This window comes from Scomber japonicus, chromosome 12, assembly GCF_027409825.1.
Source record: "Scomber japonicus isolate fScoJap1 chromosome 12, fScoJap1.pri, whole genome shotgun sequence".
Taxonomy (NCBI): domain Eukaryota; kingdom Metazoa; phylum Chordata; class Actinopteri; order Scombriformes; family Scombridae; genus Scomber; species Scomber japonicus.
The window spans coordinates 25,999,713-26,016,367 of NC_070589.1; the positions used below are offsets into that span (position 1 = coordinate 25,999,713).

Consider the following 16,655-nt stretch of genomic DNA (forward strand, 5'->3'; position numbering starts at 1 on the left):
CCCAACAGACTGACAGGTGCAATTGCTGGTTTTTATCCTGTGCCGCATGTCATTGTGGAAGACAACTCACGACTAAGAAACCTCAGAAAGTTGCCACAGAAAGCCAAAGACTGTGTTCTGTGATGGTGACGCATTGAAAGGGTGCAAAGTGCTCTACAATGCACGGCTGTGAACGTGGAAAAGTGGAAGGAAAGTGTTTCCTCTGTTATGTCCACACACACACAAAAAAAAAAACACTTTCTACTGACGTGAAAGGAAAAAGAAAAAGTCAAAGTCCAACTTCACCACTCAGTGACCATGAATGATTCCAGGTTCACTTTTCATTCATATATAACCATTATTACACAAGAACACATGTAGAAGTTGTTCACTGGCCACTTTATGAGAACCAGCCAATTCAATATAGCATTCTACATTTATGAAGCTAATACATTTTCAGTAAGGTGTGATTTACTTCATGCTTATTATTAAGGTCTTATTGGGTGATGGTCTACTGGAGTGCATTATATTGACAGATGTTCCTATTATTTTCCTCCCTTATGTATGTTAATGAAGTGGACAAAATTTTAGCAACACCGTTAAATATAATGTCTGTGCTTCAGGAAGTAAAGCGGTTCGTCCACTAATCAGAAGATTGGTGGTTTGATCCCCTGCCTGTCTGCTTCTGCATGTCAAAGTGTCCTTGAGCAAGATACTGAATCCCAAATTGCTCCCGAAGACTGCTGTGTGTGTGTGTGTGTGTGTGTGTGTGTTTGTGTGTGTGTGTTTGTGTGTGAATGATTAGAAACTCCTGACGAACAGGTTGGCATCTTACGTGGCAGCCTGTGCCATCAGTGCATGAATGTGTGTGCGTGTGTGTGTGTGTGTGTGTGTGAATAGGTGAATGTGACGTTGAGTTGTTGGAAGGACTAGAAAGGCACTACATAACTGCAGTCCATTTACCACCCACCATTACCTCAAAATTAAACATGAAAGAGAATTAACACCTTTCTGATAATGTCAACAAAAAACTGAAAAGCTTACATTGGATTGCACAGATGTTACTAATGCTGCTGGTGAGTGTATGTACATCATCATAAAAGTCATGACAGACAGCACGCATTTGGATCTGTGATTGCCTAAAGTGACACAGTAACCATCTCAAATCTATTGTGTTAAGTGATCTGAACATAACGTGACTTTGAGATCCTGAAAACTAAAATGATTGACTTTGAATTGCCTAATTTGAATCAGTTTCCATTGTAAGGGCATAAATGTGTGTGTGTGTGTGTGTGTGTGTGTGTGTGTGTGTGTGTGTGTGTGTGTGTGTGTGTGTGTGTGTGTGTGTGTGTGTGTGTGTGTTATACCATCGTCTGTCAAGCTACATCATTAAATCCTAGCTTCCTGTTGCACTCTTAACAGGTTTTAAATAAGTTTTGACTTACTAAAACAGAAATACTCACTCACTCACTTCATTATATTGTGTTTTTTTTCTCTTCCCTTTACAGATTCACATTCTGGAGAACGGCGAGGTTAGAATATTCAGCCGCAACCAGGAAGACAACACCAGCAAATACCCCGATATCATCTCTCGCATTCCCAAGGTAAAACACTTGAACACACAGAGCGGAGCAGCTCAGCCCCTGGGAGAGAGAGAGAGAGAGAGGGAGAGAGAGAGAGAGAGGGAGGAATGTCTGTCTGAGCCGTGATTGTCAAATGAGGGCTTTTTACAGCTGTGTGGATAACAACCGCACACACTTATTTCACTCACTCCATCTTTCATCATTTCTTTAAACTATCTCTCTCCTACGTGTGGTTTCCATGAGCCCTGCTTCTCCTCTCTGTCTCAGTTTGAAACCCCCTTCTTCAAAGTTTATTTGCTCTTTTTCTTGTCCTTAACCTTCCCTGTCCTCCTTTTTTCCGCCTTCAGTCATCAATAGCTAACATACCACCGTCATTGAATTTTTTTATCTTTCTGAATTCAGAGAGCTTTCTTCTTACTTGTAGCTGGGTAATTTTCTAGTCGTGCACATGCTGTTTTCACACTAATAGATGTTAAAAAAAACAAAACACTTGTCATCTAAGCTAAAAGCGCAGAAGTGGGTAGACTTGCCAAATTAGCGAGGATGTGCTTGTGTGGGAAGAGAAAGAGAGGGGGAGAGGGAGAGGGAGAGGGAGAGAGAGATCACCAGTACCTGAAGCTCTGGCAGTTGGCCTGGGGGTTAACTGAGCACGCTCGCTACCTCGACGCCCGCTGAGCATGTTTTTCTGCTTTTAGTAAGAAACTGCAATGGAGCACCAAATCAAGCTACACCTCTTTTTCTTTCTCTATCTCTGTTGTTGATGTTGAAGCACACAACCGTTATTGAAACATCAATAATATTAAAAGAGAGCTCCCGTCTCGTCTGTACTGACAGGGTTGAGATTGTGAGTCTGATAAATTATCAGAGTAGACGAGAACATTTAGCGATGAGCAACCTCGCTAAGAATGTATTTCTGATGTATTAAAGAGTTCGTTAAAGGACAGAGGTGAATTTTACTGTCTGATAAAGTCATTTTAATCCTATTATTTTAATTGGTGGTTGAAAATGTGTTTTTACTAAGTGACTAAGTTCCATTTTTTTCCACACTGCATGCCCACGTTTTCAGTTCAAGCCCCTTCATAGTGAAATTCAGGCTCTCTAACCCTTTGAACATTTCAGAGCTGAGATTTAATGTGGAGATTTGAATCACGCACCTGTCCAGCATAACATTTTCTGATTGTACATCAGCTGTCTCAGGTGTCAACATTGACTTTTGAGCCAAATGCTGCTCCTCACTGGAAGGTTTTATTGTTGTGAATGAAATCCCAGACGGACTCAGAGGAGAGTTAAAAAATGTTTTGGACGTTCATGTCTCCTCCTCTTAAACTGAGATGCTTCTTGTGCTCAACTTGATCACGACTCAGCCCGTGTGGATGGGTTTTAAAAAGTCTTTTTTTACAAGTTAACTTTGTAACTGATTCTCTGGTTGGAGGTGTAGTTTCACTCCTACGTTCCTGCTTTTTTATTTTTAAATATCAGCCCTTATTTTATTATTTATTGATTACTTCTCGCTCTCTGTCGTAGCTGTTTTAACTTAACTCTTACATACTGTTCATGTTCTCTCTCTTCACAGTATGAAGCGTGTCATTTTTGACCCAGCTCAAGTAATCCTTTATAATTAGTCCCACAGATGTATTTAGCATGTACAGTATCAGTCATTAATAATTGAATGCTTTATCCTTCAGAGAGTTTTATTTAGGCTTGACACTCTTTGTTAATGGAGAATAATCACACTTTATTATGATCTCATTTCATCAAAAACTGAACAGCTGTAATTATTACTATGAATTTTATTGAAAGTGAAGAATGCAACAACATTATTGAATATTAGGTGTCATTAAAACCATCAATCATTATAATAAATGCTTTTGAAATGTTTTAGCCAATTTAGCAAAAGTTATAAAATGTGAGACTTTAATTAAAAGTCATTTTAGGGTATTTATACTACTTTTGAAAGTCAGCATGAGTCAGATTTGACCCGAACAACCTGAAATGGAAACTGAGCATTTTCTACTGTTTCACATCGAAAGCTGGCTGTGGTTTTAAGGCACTGATCTCAAACTAGAATATCCTGGGTCTAGTGTGGCCGAGGACACTTTCTCTTTAAGTCTTTTTATCCTTTATCTCATTTCATGTCAACTCGCTAATAATAAATGTGCAAAAAAATGGCTAATAGAAGGCCGTTAAGCAGTTGTAGGAGATGTGAGGTCTTTGTCACTGAGTTAGCGTTGTTAGCAATGCCATTGACAACCTCTGACTGTTCATCATTTCTTCCATCTGCACACTTCCATCACATCATAAAGGATAAGCAACTTCAGAAAAGTCGAGTTTTAAGCCCCCCAGCTCTCTCTTCTGTCAGTTTATCTTTGTCTTTCTTCCTCACACCCCTCCCTCTCTTCACAGAACGTCTGCCCTCTCACGATTCTCTCACACTGATTTTTCCTTTCCCCCGGTCATCGCTCCTTTTCTTTATATAACTTTTTAAAAGCTACACGGCTCTTTGTCTCTCACCCTCACCTTTCTGCCCTCTCTGTCCCCCGTCTTTGTCTCTCTGTCTAATCAGCTCTCTCTCCTTCTCTCTCTTTTTCTCCTCTCTCTCCTTCATTACTTCTTGATGATACCTGTTCGCTCTCTCTCTCTCTCCCATCACTACTCCACTCTTCTTTCTCCTGTCTCCCTCTCTCACTCTTGTCTTATTCATCCTTGTCTCCTTCTCATCTTTTTTCAGAGCTTTGATAGAGCCCGTCTGTAATGTCACCTTTTTCTTGGTCTCTTATAACCTTCCCCTCTCACCACTTTTCTCTCTCTCCCCCCTTAAAGTCTTACATTTTCCCAGCTGTTCTTTTCCTTCATTGCCTCACAACTGCTTCTCTTCTCTCACCTTTTTTAAAATTCTGCTCTCAGTTCCTCTTCATCCCCCCATCTCCTCTCACCATTTGTCTTTCGCACTCTCGTTCTGCACACCTCACCCCCTTTAAAGAAAAAAAATATTGTTTCACTTGCTCTTTCTCACCTTTCCTCATTTTCTCTCTTAACCAGCTTTTCCCACAATCCTTCACCTTTCTCTCTCATCATTACCTTCCGCCTAAACTCAGAGGTTTACAGATGGAAAAAAAAAAATTTGGGTGTGAGACCTCCGTGCATCATTTGTATGTCGTTGGGTGGAAAAGCAACATCATTTTTAAGTGATTGCATCATTTCATTGTATTTAATTTGTGCTAGGAATAACTTTATTTCCTTTATTTAATTTATGACACTTAATTGGTTTGCGCTGTGAAAAGAAGCCACGTCTGTTGTTTAAATTAAGCTCTCATTGAGGAGATCTATTGCCGATCATTAACTTGGCAGACAATTGATTAAAGAAATTGCTCAAAATTTGCATCCCTTGTCCCGACATTAGGTTGTCATGGCAGCATCTCTGTGTGTGTGTGCGCGCGCGCGCGTGTGTGTGTGAATGCGATGAATGAACAGTGCCTAAGTGAAACTTCACACTAACACACATTGCCTGCATAGAGGAGATGGTCTGATTAGATTTTACAGCACCTTGCTGCATTATTTTGCATATTAATGAAGGGAAAAGCAATTTTCCTGAAGCTACCATAGGACTTTAATGCTTTAAGTCATGAATTAATATTAATACATTAATACATTAATATTAATACAAATACATTAATTGTTCATTGTTGCCCTACTTAGCCTAATGACCTGATGATAGCTGGTTATTTGTGATTATATAACACTCAGACTGTTTTCCAAACAACCTGTTAACTCTTTTGCATCTCTCGCCCTGATTGAACATCTCCGATCCCCTCCCCCCCTTTTTTTTTTAAAGACTTCACCGGCTGATCGGTTCTCTTTCTGGTTCAGGTTGTACATTTTAAAGAATCCTGGTGGCCCTAAATCGACCAGGAAGGGAAAGATTAACATCATTAAGCCTCACACGCAGGATTTGGCGGCAGATAATTAGCAGCCACTTCAGTCTGATCTCGATGGTCAAAGCAATCTGCCCACGAGCTACATGGTTTATCCACAGTCTATACCCCCCATCTGAGTTATTTTTCTGCACTGAAAGAATAACTATCAGCTGTCAGAGCCTTTTTACTTAATGCAGTGGGAAAAAAAAAAAAAAAAAAAAAGAAAGCCGAGAAACAAACTGTAAAGTGTCTCTAGTGGAGCATTTGGCTTTTGGCACAACGTGGGCACCCGACCAAAAGAGGGGGTGTGTTTAACGATTTGGCAACTAGTAAAATGCAGAAGAGGAGACGGCAGCAACAGATATGGCTACTCAAGAGAAGCGATAAATGCAGGGGCGAAAAATGTTAATGTGTTGACTTTTGAAGTATTTGGCGACAAATTGAGGGCAACCGCGGCTCCCATAACAGCCTGAAGATGTCTTCAGATGGATTGCCTGTATTCATGCCTGTTGAAAACTCCAAGTTTAGTCTTGTTTTGAGTTGAAATCTCTTTAAGTTTGCTAAAGGAGATGTTGCTTATATGCATATTGGAAAATATCATCTTTAAAACTCTTCTCAACACTCTACTGAATATTATCTCATCTCTTTATTCATTCCCATTTATCTGTATGTTCATTTCTTCTCCAGGTGAAGAAGGACTCAGTGGTAACCTGCGTCCTGGACTCTGAGGCGGTGGCCTGGGATCGTGAGAAGAAACAGATCCAGCCCTTCCAGGTCCTCACCACCCGTAAGAGGAAGGTACGTATGGGAGAGATGGGACAGAGAAGAATGTGCTTTTTAAATGGAGCTAAAGATGAATGAAAAAAAGCTCCAGCTGTCAAAAAAAGGGAAGATGAAACGAAGGGGAGGGAAAAAAAAAAGAAGGGAATAGGTTGAAGGCAGAAAACAAGACGGCGATAAAGACCAGGAGGTGGAGGAGAGGTGGATAATAGAGTGAAATGATCCAGCAGATGAAGGGAGATGGACGGAGAAAGAGCGAGACACAGAGAGAGAGAGAGAGAGGGGAGATTGATAAGTAGGAGACAGGGGAGTCAAATGGATCGAGGAGGGAGAGGTTGGTGAGGTAAACGAGAGGAGGAGGAGGAGGAGGGTGTGTGAGATTGCAAATGTCAGCAAGGTGTTTTTTCAGTTTTGATCAGAGTTAACGGCCTCTTTCCAGCACACCAATCACATTAGAATGAAACTGCTGCCTCTACCTAGTCTTTTTTTTTTTTTTTTTTTTTTTTTTTCGGGGTGCATGATGACATCCCTGAAAATTAGGAAAAGGCGAAGTTATTGTCCTAATATGGAGACCACGATGATGAAAATGGGTGAAAATGATTATCCTGATGATATTTTGCTGGCTAGTTGTTCCAGCCACTATTGAAATCATATGACTATGTGTAATGACGGTTTGATACACAAACTGATTTCGCTGGCCCCTCAGGCGCTTTTGGGGGAGCTGTATCTCCACTGTTTTTCTACCACGAGCGATCTTGTTGAAATGATTTTTTTTTTCTTCGTCTCCCAGATGAGGAGATGAAACCTGATATGAACTAATTAAACACCATTAATGAGCACAGGGGGAAGTATTGAGGGAGTGGAGAAGTTTTTATTAGAGATGCTGCCATTTCATTTTCATTTCATTTTGTATTCTTAACTATATCTCTTTATTAATAGCTGCTTGATAGGATATCAAGTTATTTGTTAAAGAACATCAAAAGCTCTTCATAAATGTACATAGATGATCTTTTATAGAGTGAAGAATAAAGATATTTGAGTGAAGAATAAAGGGCTACAACTAACAATTATGATTTTTTTTTTCATGAATCGCTCAAAAGCGAATGGAAAAAAAATCACTCTTTAGTCTTTAGATGTCTTGTTTTGTCCGACCAACACTCCAAAATCCAAAGATGTTAAATTGAACATCATATACGTATGACAAAGAAAAGTATTAAATCATTACATTTGAGAAGGTGAAAACAAACCTATAGATCTATTGATTCATCACTTAGTCATTGCAGCTCTAATTATGTGATATATGGTCAAGACATCTTACTCAGTGCTTGATAAAATGTTGTAATTAGTTATTTAAATCGGGAATATTTATAATCATATTTCACAAAAACACAATAGAGGCTAGGGCTGAACGATTTATCGTTTTCTGATCGAAATTGCGATTTCAGACAGCGCGATCATGTGATCGCCAAAGCTGCGGTTTTTGCAGCGCTCCTGACTGACCCAGGATCTGTTGTGTCAACTATTTTACACAGACATGCCGTCTCCCTACCATCCTGCCAAGCTCACCAATCAGAAGCGGCATGCTACTCGTGGACAGGTCACGCTAACCAATCAGTATTAACCGGCTCCTAAATTATAATTATTCAGAAATAGCTTCAGCTGGACCTGAAGTGGAGTTAGGGGATTTAATCCCCAAGAAAACCAGCACGTCGGTCATTTGGGAGTGTTTCGGGTTTGAGGCTGCAGACGTGCACCTGAAACAGGTACTGTGCAAAACCTGTCGCGCTAAAGTTGCAACATCCAGCGGAAACACAACCAATTTGTACCGGCACTTGAAAAATCAACACAAGCATTTGCATGACGAAAAAGTCCGGTGAAAATGATACTCAGGCCCACTGTAGCAAACCAACTACAATTACAGCATGTTCTGCCAGTGTAACTCCGTATGATAAGAGCAGCGGAGACACCGAGAGATTTAAAAACCTCCTCCGCACGCTGGACAGAAGATATATGATTCCCTCCCGCACCTACTTCAACCAGGTTGCCATCCCACAGCTGTACGCAGAGTGCAAATGCTGAGTGATGTAAAGATGTCAGGGAAGCGAGTATTATTGTTGATTAAGTATTTTTGGGATTTTATTTGTTCTGCACTTCACCCTGACGTGTGGTGTCAGCCTTTGTTTAAAAAAAGATATTTGAGTTTTATTTTATTACCATTACTTGTCAAATTCACTTAAAAAGATAGTCCAGGTTTCTTAATATACAGTAGGGTTGAATAAAGTAAAGAGTTGTTGAATTTAGTTTTTCTTATTACTTATTTAACATTGTTTAGTTTTTTTGGAATTGTGTTGTATTCTATTTAGCTTCTTTTTTTTTTTTTTAATTAATACAATTAAGGATTTTTTGCCATACTTTTTTAAAGTACTCTTTTAGTTCTTCATTTGTAATAACTGCCATTGGTCTTTAGTTTTTATCCTTGCATTGGAGTAATAGCATTTAATGTTTTAATGTTACTGTACATTGTGAATATTGCACTGAAGCTTGATTTGAAGGAAATCGTGAATCAAATCGAAATCGCAATATCTGCCAGAAAAATCGCAATTAGATCTTTTCCTAAAATCGTTCAGCCCTAATAGAGGCCTAGCTCTGATTACAAAACGTCAAGCTAAATTAGCATAGAAACTTATCTAATGTGTGTTACTGCTATACTGCTGTTAACTTGCTAGCAGTCTTTTCTTCTCGGACTACTCTCTCCTCTTTTTGGCACATGGATGAGTTTCTTCTCGGTCCATCTAAAACCGTTTACAGGGATGTTTATTATAGGCTAGCAACGTTCGTTCATTATCTATCATTATTAATCATTCCGTCTATAAAAAGTTAGTACATTTTGAAAACAGTCCAAAACCCAAAGATACTCACTTTACTATCATCTATAACAAAAAAAGTATTCTCACATTTGAAAAGAAAATTTAATAACTTGGCTTTAAAAAGAAAAACTGACATTATTATAACATTTTTAAAATAGTTGCTAGTTTTCTGTCATTATTTTAATTGGTAAGGCGTTGTATGGCTGCTGTATTAACACCAGCAAACACACTCCAGAGGGGAACTTTTAACCCTTAGTGGTCCAACCTGACTTATTAAAATCACTAGTTTTTGAAACCATTAGCTAGGAGGAATTTTACTCACAAAACTTAGTGATTTATGAACAGCCGGTGCAACATGAGGAGCATAGTAGAAATCACATAATAAGGCAGAGTAGACGGTGAAGAAACTGGCACCAATAAACAAGTTCAGAATAAACAGCATGAGGTGCAAGAAAAGTGAAAATAAGAGAGGAAGAAGAGGTGAGAGAGTGGAGGAAGTAACAGGACTGGAAGAGTGGGGGTAGGGGGGTGGGGAGGTGAACACAAGGAGAGGGTCTGATGCTGTTAAAATATAGAGAGGAGTCAGGTCGGTTAACTTTAAAGATGAACGGAAGGGAAATCAAAGCCCTCTTTGTAACAAGTCCCAAGGTTGGATGTAGAGATTTGTGAATAAGATTTAAGCGTTTATTTGCATATTTTTGTCAAGGGAAAACATTAAAATGTATGTACCTGTGTGTCTGTGTGTGTGTGTGTGTGTGTGTGTGTGTGTGTGTGCATCGATGTCTCCCTACAGGATGTGGATGCCTCGGAGATCAAAGTCCAAGTGTGCGTGTACGCCTTTGACCTCCTCTATCTGAACGGCGAGGTAAGGCCCTTCGGTGTTATGATGAGGCAAATATAACCCTGACATCTCTCTTAGTGCTGCCGTCGTCATTTTAAACCGGCGCGTGTTTATTGTTTGTAAGCGTGGCCCCTATGCTCGCCGCCCTGCCAAGAACGCCAGCACTGTCCCTGAATGCCAATGATGGGTGCTACTGGAGCCCATAACTAGATAATGATCGTAACGCTCAATGTAATTCCAGCAGAGTGTGTGTCTCAGTGTGTGTGTGTGTGTATGTGTATGTCTGAGAGTGAGAGAGCTTTTTTAAGACTGTGTGTGTGTGTTGGAGAGTAATTGTGACTTAAGGGACTGTGTGTGTGTGTGTGTGTGTAAGTACCCCGTCTCTTTAAAAAAACTGTATGTTTCCATCCAAATAATGCACAAATTGAGTTTGCTTGAAAGTCAGCTGAAGCAAAGAAAATGCAAATCAGTGAGTGTTTCCATCAGCCAGCGGTCCCAAGTGGACAAACAAAAATTACATAATTAAAAGAGAAGCCAGCGAATCTTAAGTTATGCCGTTTCATTGTTGTTCCCAACATGATAAGGCATTTTCAGTCGGATTCTAAAGTAACATATTCTGGTGATGGGTGGATTTTTTTTTTTTTTAAAGTTGAAAAGATATAAACACAGTCCGTCTAGCATATGGAACAGCTCACATTAATGCATAGTTACTTTTTCATGGCATAAATTGAACAAATATAAAAACATCATTGTTACATGTGCAAATATTTGGACACCCTAGATCATCTGTGCTTAGTAACACGAGCTCTGGCAGATATCACAGCTTACAACTTGCCATCTAAAAGTCTCATTTTTTTTATTTTGGGGAAATCCTGCAATCATTTTGGGCCGTCTTGCATCCACAGCTCTTTTTTAAGATCTTACCCACAGATTTCCAATTATGTCTAAGTCAGGAGACTGTGATGGCAATTCCCGAAATCTTCAGCTTCGAGACTCTTAATGTAGTCCCTGGTGGATTGGTGAAGTATGTTTAGGATCATCATCCTGTTGTAGAAGTCATCCTCCCTTTTTTAGCTTCAGCTGTTTTTACAGATGGTGTGATGTTTACTTTCAGAATTAGCTGGTATTTATTGTAATCCATTCTTCCCTCCGCCCGTGCAATGTTTCCTGAGCCACTGGCTGCTATACAACCCCAAAGCAAAATAGATCCACCCCCATGCCTAACAGTTGGAGAGGTGTTCCTTTCATCAAATGCTGCTATGCTTTTGCTGATTGTGTCCAAAAGACGTCTCTATTTTAGCTTCATCAGTCCTCAGTATTTCCAAAACTCATCAGACTTCTGTAGATTTTCTGATGTGGGATTTTATGAGGACACAGGTAAGATTTTCTTCTACTGCCTCTCCCATGAAAGTCTTGTCTGTAAAGTGTAGCAGTCCACCATCACTCCTGTGTCTGCTAAAATCTTCCTGCAGGTGTTTTTGCAGTCAGACGGGAGTTTTGATTTGATTCTCAAAGTTTTCTCAGGCTTCAAGATCTCATCTTGACCTCCACAGTTTCCCATAAAGTGCCATCTCTATATTACATTCTGCTCTGTGGAAAGTGCAAGCTGACAACTCTTTGCTATCTTTTTTTTGTGTGTGCTTTCTAAAAGTCTACCACAGCCGCTCAGAGGAACTCACGGTGACTGAGTGTTCTCACAGGGTTTGAAGAGTCTGAGTATTTGTAAAGCTTTTGAAATTGGCACCAGCTGACGTTTCCTAATGACTACTGTTGACATGCCTCACGCCTGATGAACTGATTAAAGTCTTCCACCTTATAAAAAGAGACTTCATAACTCTTAGTGAATACAAACTTCAGCACAAGCCACAATGATGGGTTTTTTTTGTTGTTGTTGTTCAATTTATGACATAAAAAGTAACTATGCATTAATGTTTGATGTAATGATAGTTTGTTCCGTATCCTAGGGAGACTGTGTTTACATCTTTTTAATTAAAAAAATCAGACAAATGTTATTTATCAAGGGATGCTTAAACATTTTCATAAAACAGTATGTATATTTTATGGATTTATTTCTCTCTTTAAGCACATTATGTTCCTTTTTTCTCCCTGTTGCTCTTTTTTATTCTCAGTTTTATTCTCAGTTTTATTCCCTCTCTTCTTTTTTTTTAAACATTTTGGAACGTCCTATTCCCAACACACCGCCGTCCTTGCGACCATTAACTCTGTTGTTAGCCTGAGGAGGGCTGTTAATGTTATTCCTCCCCAAAAACTGTCTGTGGCAACACCCAACCAAACCAGCACGATACCAAGGTCACGTCCTTGCTAATGTTTCTAGGAATTTAGCAGGTTTAAAGACGGACAGTGGAGAGGGTTCTTTTATTCATTACACATATTATTTCTGTCATTTTTTAAGGCTGTCTTTGGATTGTTGCATTTTTCATGAAGAAATGAATAGAAAATAAAGGTGATCTTTAGTCTTTAAAAGCAGCTTTACGATTTAAAAGCCTTTTTGTTGGTGTCTTGATGCATATTTTAATGCTTCAGGACACCCAACTGTTTTTTTTCCCCCCTTTAGCTTTGACTTGCATCATCTCTCCTGAAGAGTAGCAATTTTATCACAATTAGGGATTAAACGTGTTAAAAAATATCATCAGAAAAATGAGGTTGCACACTAAAATTGTCACTATGAACATCTCTACCACTCCAATAAGGGTGTCTGATCCCTCACTGGCCTCCCACAAATGTTCACTTGTTTTAATGAGAAAGCATCACTGTGTTTTTACAGGCAGCACTATGCAGATAATGTGTCTGCACAGCTGCAAATTACATAAGAAGAAAAAGTTTGAAGCACTGTCATAAATTGGAATAACCTGCATTTGTCAACTTAATAATCACTTCCAATGCGCAAAGTTATTTCCACTCAAGTCAAGTGTTTAAAGGCAAATTTATTTCTACAGCACCATTTCCACAACGAGGCAATTCAAAGTGCTTTACATAAAAGATAAAATGCATCAAGACAGGATACTGAAGCAACATATGGCAAAACAAAAAGACATTTAAATACGATTAAAAGTGTTACATTGGAAATAGAGTTTAGCTAAAATAGAGTACAGATAAGAAAAGGTGTTTTTTGGGATGTTTCGGTGAATTGTTGCCAACCTGATACTTTTTTTTTTTTTTAAATGCCCCTAAAACTCTTGTAGGTGTTTGGAAACATGCTTATAGTGATACTGTGTGTGTGTTTACTTGTGGTTTGAGACTCTAAGTGTGGGAATGTGGGTGTTTCATGAATAGCTGTGAGTATACTCTGAAGACTGTGTGTGTGTGTGTGTGTGTGTGTGTGTGTGTGTGTGTGTGTGTGTGGCTAGCAGGTAGAGATGGCATTTCATCCTTGTCATTGCAAAGGCTCCAAGCTATGAAGAAGAAATGGTGTAATGATACAGTCTTGCCATTTGTAATGATGTGTGTGTTTGTTTTGTCTCTGTGTGTGTGTGTGTGTGTGTGTGTGTGTGTGTACAGTCCCTGGTTCGACAGCCGCTGTGTCGGCGTCGGGCTCTGCTGAAAGAAAGCTTCTCAGAGGTGGAGGGAGAGTTTGTGTTCGCCCGATCCATCGACTCCGACAACACCGACGCCATCGCTGAGTTCCTGGAGCAGTCTGTCCGAGGTGTGTGTGTGTGTGTGTGTGTGTGAGACAGACTCTCTAACTTGTTTTCTTTCCTGCTGTGTCTTTTTGTGTCTTGAACTGTGTGTGTGTGTGTGTGTGCTAACTGTGTACTTGTCTCCTTCCCTGCTGTCCCTGTGCGTCCTGAACCTTTTTGTGTGTGGGTGTGTTGCATGCAAGTTTCATTTCATTTGTGCCTTTGCCTGCTGCCTTCATGTGTAAATTGTGTGGCAGGTGTGTGTAGTAGCCGTAGTGTACTTTCTCTCCCTACCTGCCGTCTCTTTATGCGGCCCCAACCTTCATGTGTTGGTTGTGTTTGCCTGCGTGTGCAGAGTCTGTGAGTTGTGTAATTGAGTTTTTTGGTGTGTATGTGTTTGTGTCTGACTCTGTATATGAGAGAAGATAGAAATGTTTCCCCTGTGTGCATTGTGTGTGTATGTGAGTTATATACCTGTGTCCTTGCCTACTGTGTTTGTGTCCTGAACCTCTTTCTGTGTGTCTCAGAAAAGAGATAAAGACCTTTTCATGTATCTAAAAGATAATCTGTTAATTTCCTTTCTGCACAACTAGAATTGTGTTTCAGTGTTTAAAGTGTCTGTGTCTGTGTGTGTGTGTGTGTGTGTGTGTGTGTGTGTGTGTAGACTCCTGTGAAGGCCTGATGGTAAAGACTCTGGAGAAGGATGCCACCTATGAAATTGCCAAGCGCTCTCATAACTGGCTTAAGGTGCGTGTGTGTTTGGGGCGGGGTGGGGGGGGGGGGGGGGGGTTCAGTGATGTGACAGAGCAATAACTCACATAAAGTTAACATTAGACCGATCATAAACATAGGCATACAGTGACACAATGTTAGAAATTAACTTTTCTTTTTCTTCTAAAGTCTTTGGTGAATTCTGAATTTGATGTAATGTTTATTTTACTTTGGAGGGGAAATAAAAAAATAAATACACATTTTTCCCATAAAATGATTAAATTAATATCTCCTTTTAGACCTCTCTCCTTCTCCCCCTTGTATTTCAATAAACAGCACTTTCTGATAGCGAGGTCCTGATTTATTAAATGCAGTAACAATAATTTGTCCCTGATGACTCAGGTTAAAGTATTTTACTTGATAAAAGCTTACAGACTTTTTAATTGGATTTTATCCAGAGTTTCCATCGCTTATACCTGTAGGATTTTGAATTGCAATTATGTGTAGCCTAGTCCTTTGAGGTATAGTATTTGCATTTCCTTCTTGAAATTAATACTTTATTCATTATATATGGGTATTAATGGAAAAAAATAGTTAAAATAATCATTTATCAAACAGTATGCTACCTGAATGGATTTTAAAAAGGAGCATGTTAGCAGAATTACCTCGAGGGAGAAGTTGATAGGTTGATGATTATCTTGTTGTTGCATTTAGAATAATGTAAAACTTAAAGCAGACAAATATGAAAGGCAGCTTCTATAGATGAAGACAACATGATTGACAGCAGATTTGAACTACCAACATTATGATTCCCAGTCGGCTACTTTACCAAAAATGTAATAACCTATAACAGAGAGGAGCACCGTGAATGGATGAGCACATTAACGTATGGACACACGTGCATTCATGACTGAGTTGTACTAATCACACACAGATGCACATGTGGAGCTAATAGTACATACAGTAATATAATAGTAAGTATAGTAGTAAAGTAAATATTCATGAGTGTATGTACGTCCACCATGCCTGGCAGGTTGAGCAAATAAACAACCAGCTACTAAACCAACAGCATTTAGCCTGTGTCCGCTGCTAATATCCAGCCGTGCACATGTGGAAACACATTACAAACAACATAGAGTCAAGTAGAGACTCTGCAGAGTTCTTTATTTACTCCTCTGTAGGTGTAACATACAAAGAACTGTTATGTTATTATTCTGTTACTATTCTTATTTAAATGTTCTTATTAAAATCTGATTTGTTCTACATACAACTAAAGAGAAGCTTAAAACATGGCGACTCAACAATAAATAGAATATGTTAAGTTTTTTACAGTATAATTTTACAAATATCTAATCTGGCATTTATTTGTCTTAATGTTTCTACTCACATTCATTTTTCTGCACATGTATATTCTTTAGGATTGTAAGTTTGTCAACATCGACAGGCTGCAGTTAATAATTCTGACAGTTCACTTTTTTTTATAAATGAGATTTTAATTGTGCCTTCTGGCATTTAATTCATGCAAAGAAAATTAGTACCTTTTGGGAGTCATAATGAATAACTGGGATTTTATTTTTGGGGGCCGAGGGGCTCAACAATCCATGTTGACACTGTGCATATATCCATGCCATATGTTATTTCACCCCTAGTCATGAAATGTACTGTATTACTAACCTCTCTGTACTGTATTTCCTCTCACACATTGCTATCTACCACCCAGCTGAAAAAGGATTACCTGGATGGTGTGGGCGACACAGTGGACCTATGTGTGATTGGCGCCTACCTGGGTAAAGGCAAGAGGACGGGAACATACGGAGGCTTCCTGCTGGCCTGTTACGACGAGGAGAATGAGGAGTTCCAGTCCGTCTGCAAGGTGTGTGTCAGAACAATGCAGGTGTTAATACGGGTGAAGAAAATCCAACACCTGTTTCAGTGTGATACAGGGCTTTGGTAATATTCCCAACAAATATATTGAATAAAAACAGATGAAGACACTTATTTATGTATTCCTCCGTAGGCTAAAATGTGCAACCAGGGTTTCCAAGTTGAAACATTTCTTCTTTTTCAAAATTCATATAATACAATCTCTAAAATGATCAAATTGAATCAGCTTTTTTTCTTTCTTTTTTTTACAAGCAGTTTCTTATCTGCTTAAACGTTAACAATAGAATAAATGACAGTGTGTTGATAATGAAAAAATATCTGAATTAGATGAGACAGGAAAACAAGATCTGTACACGCATGAGATGTCATGTGTTTCAGTGGAAGGATTACTTTAGCGCCCCAACTAATAATTATGTTTATTATTAATTAATATGTTGATTATTTTCAAGATGAATCAG

General features: G+C 39.1%; 1 protein-coding gene across 1 annotated transcript in view; it reads left to right on the forward strand.

The window, feature by feature from the left end:
* lig1 (ligase I, DNA, ATP-dependent) overlaps positions 1-16,655 on the forward strand; it is a 66,481-nt gene that overhangs the window by 31,704 nt on the left and 18,122 nt on the right. The window contains exons 18-23 of the mRNA XM_053330372.1: positions 1,488-1,583; positions 6,164-6,274; positions 9,917-9,988; positions 13,484-13,628; positions 14,267-14,349; positions 16,034-16,186. Coding sequence (XP_053186347.1) covers positions 1,488-1,583; positions 6,164-6,274; positions 9,917-9,988; positions 13,484-13,628; positions 14,267-14,349; positions 16,034-16,186 — 660 coding nt within the window. The remainder of the gene's footprint in view (positions 1-1,487; positions 1,584-6,163; positions 6,275-9,916; positions 9,989-13,483; positions 13,629-14,266; positions 14,350-16,033; positions 16,187-16,655) is intronic.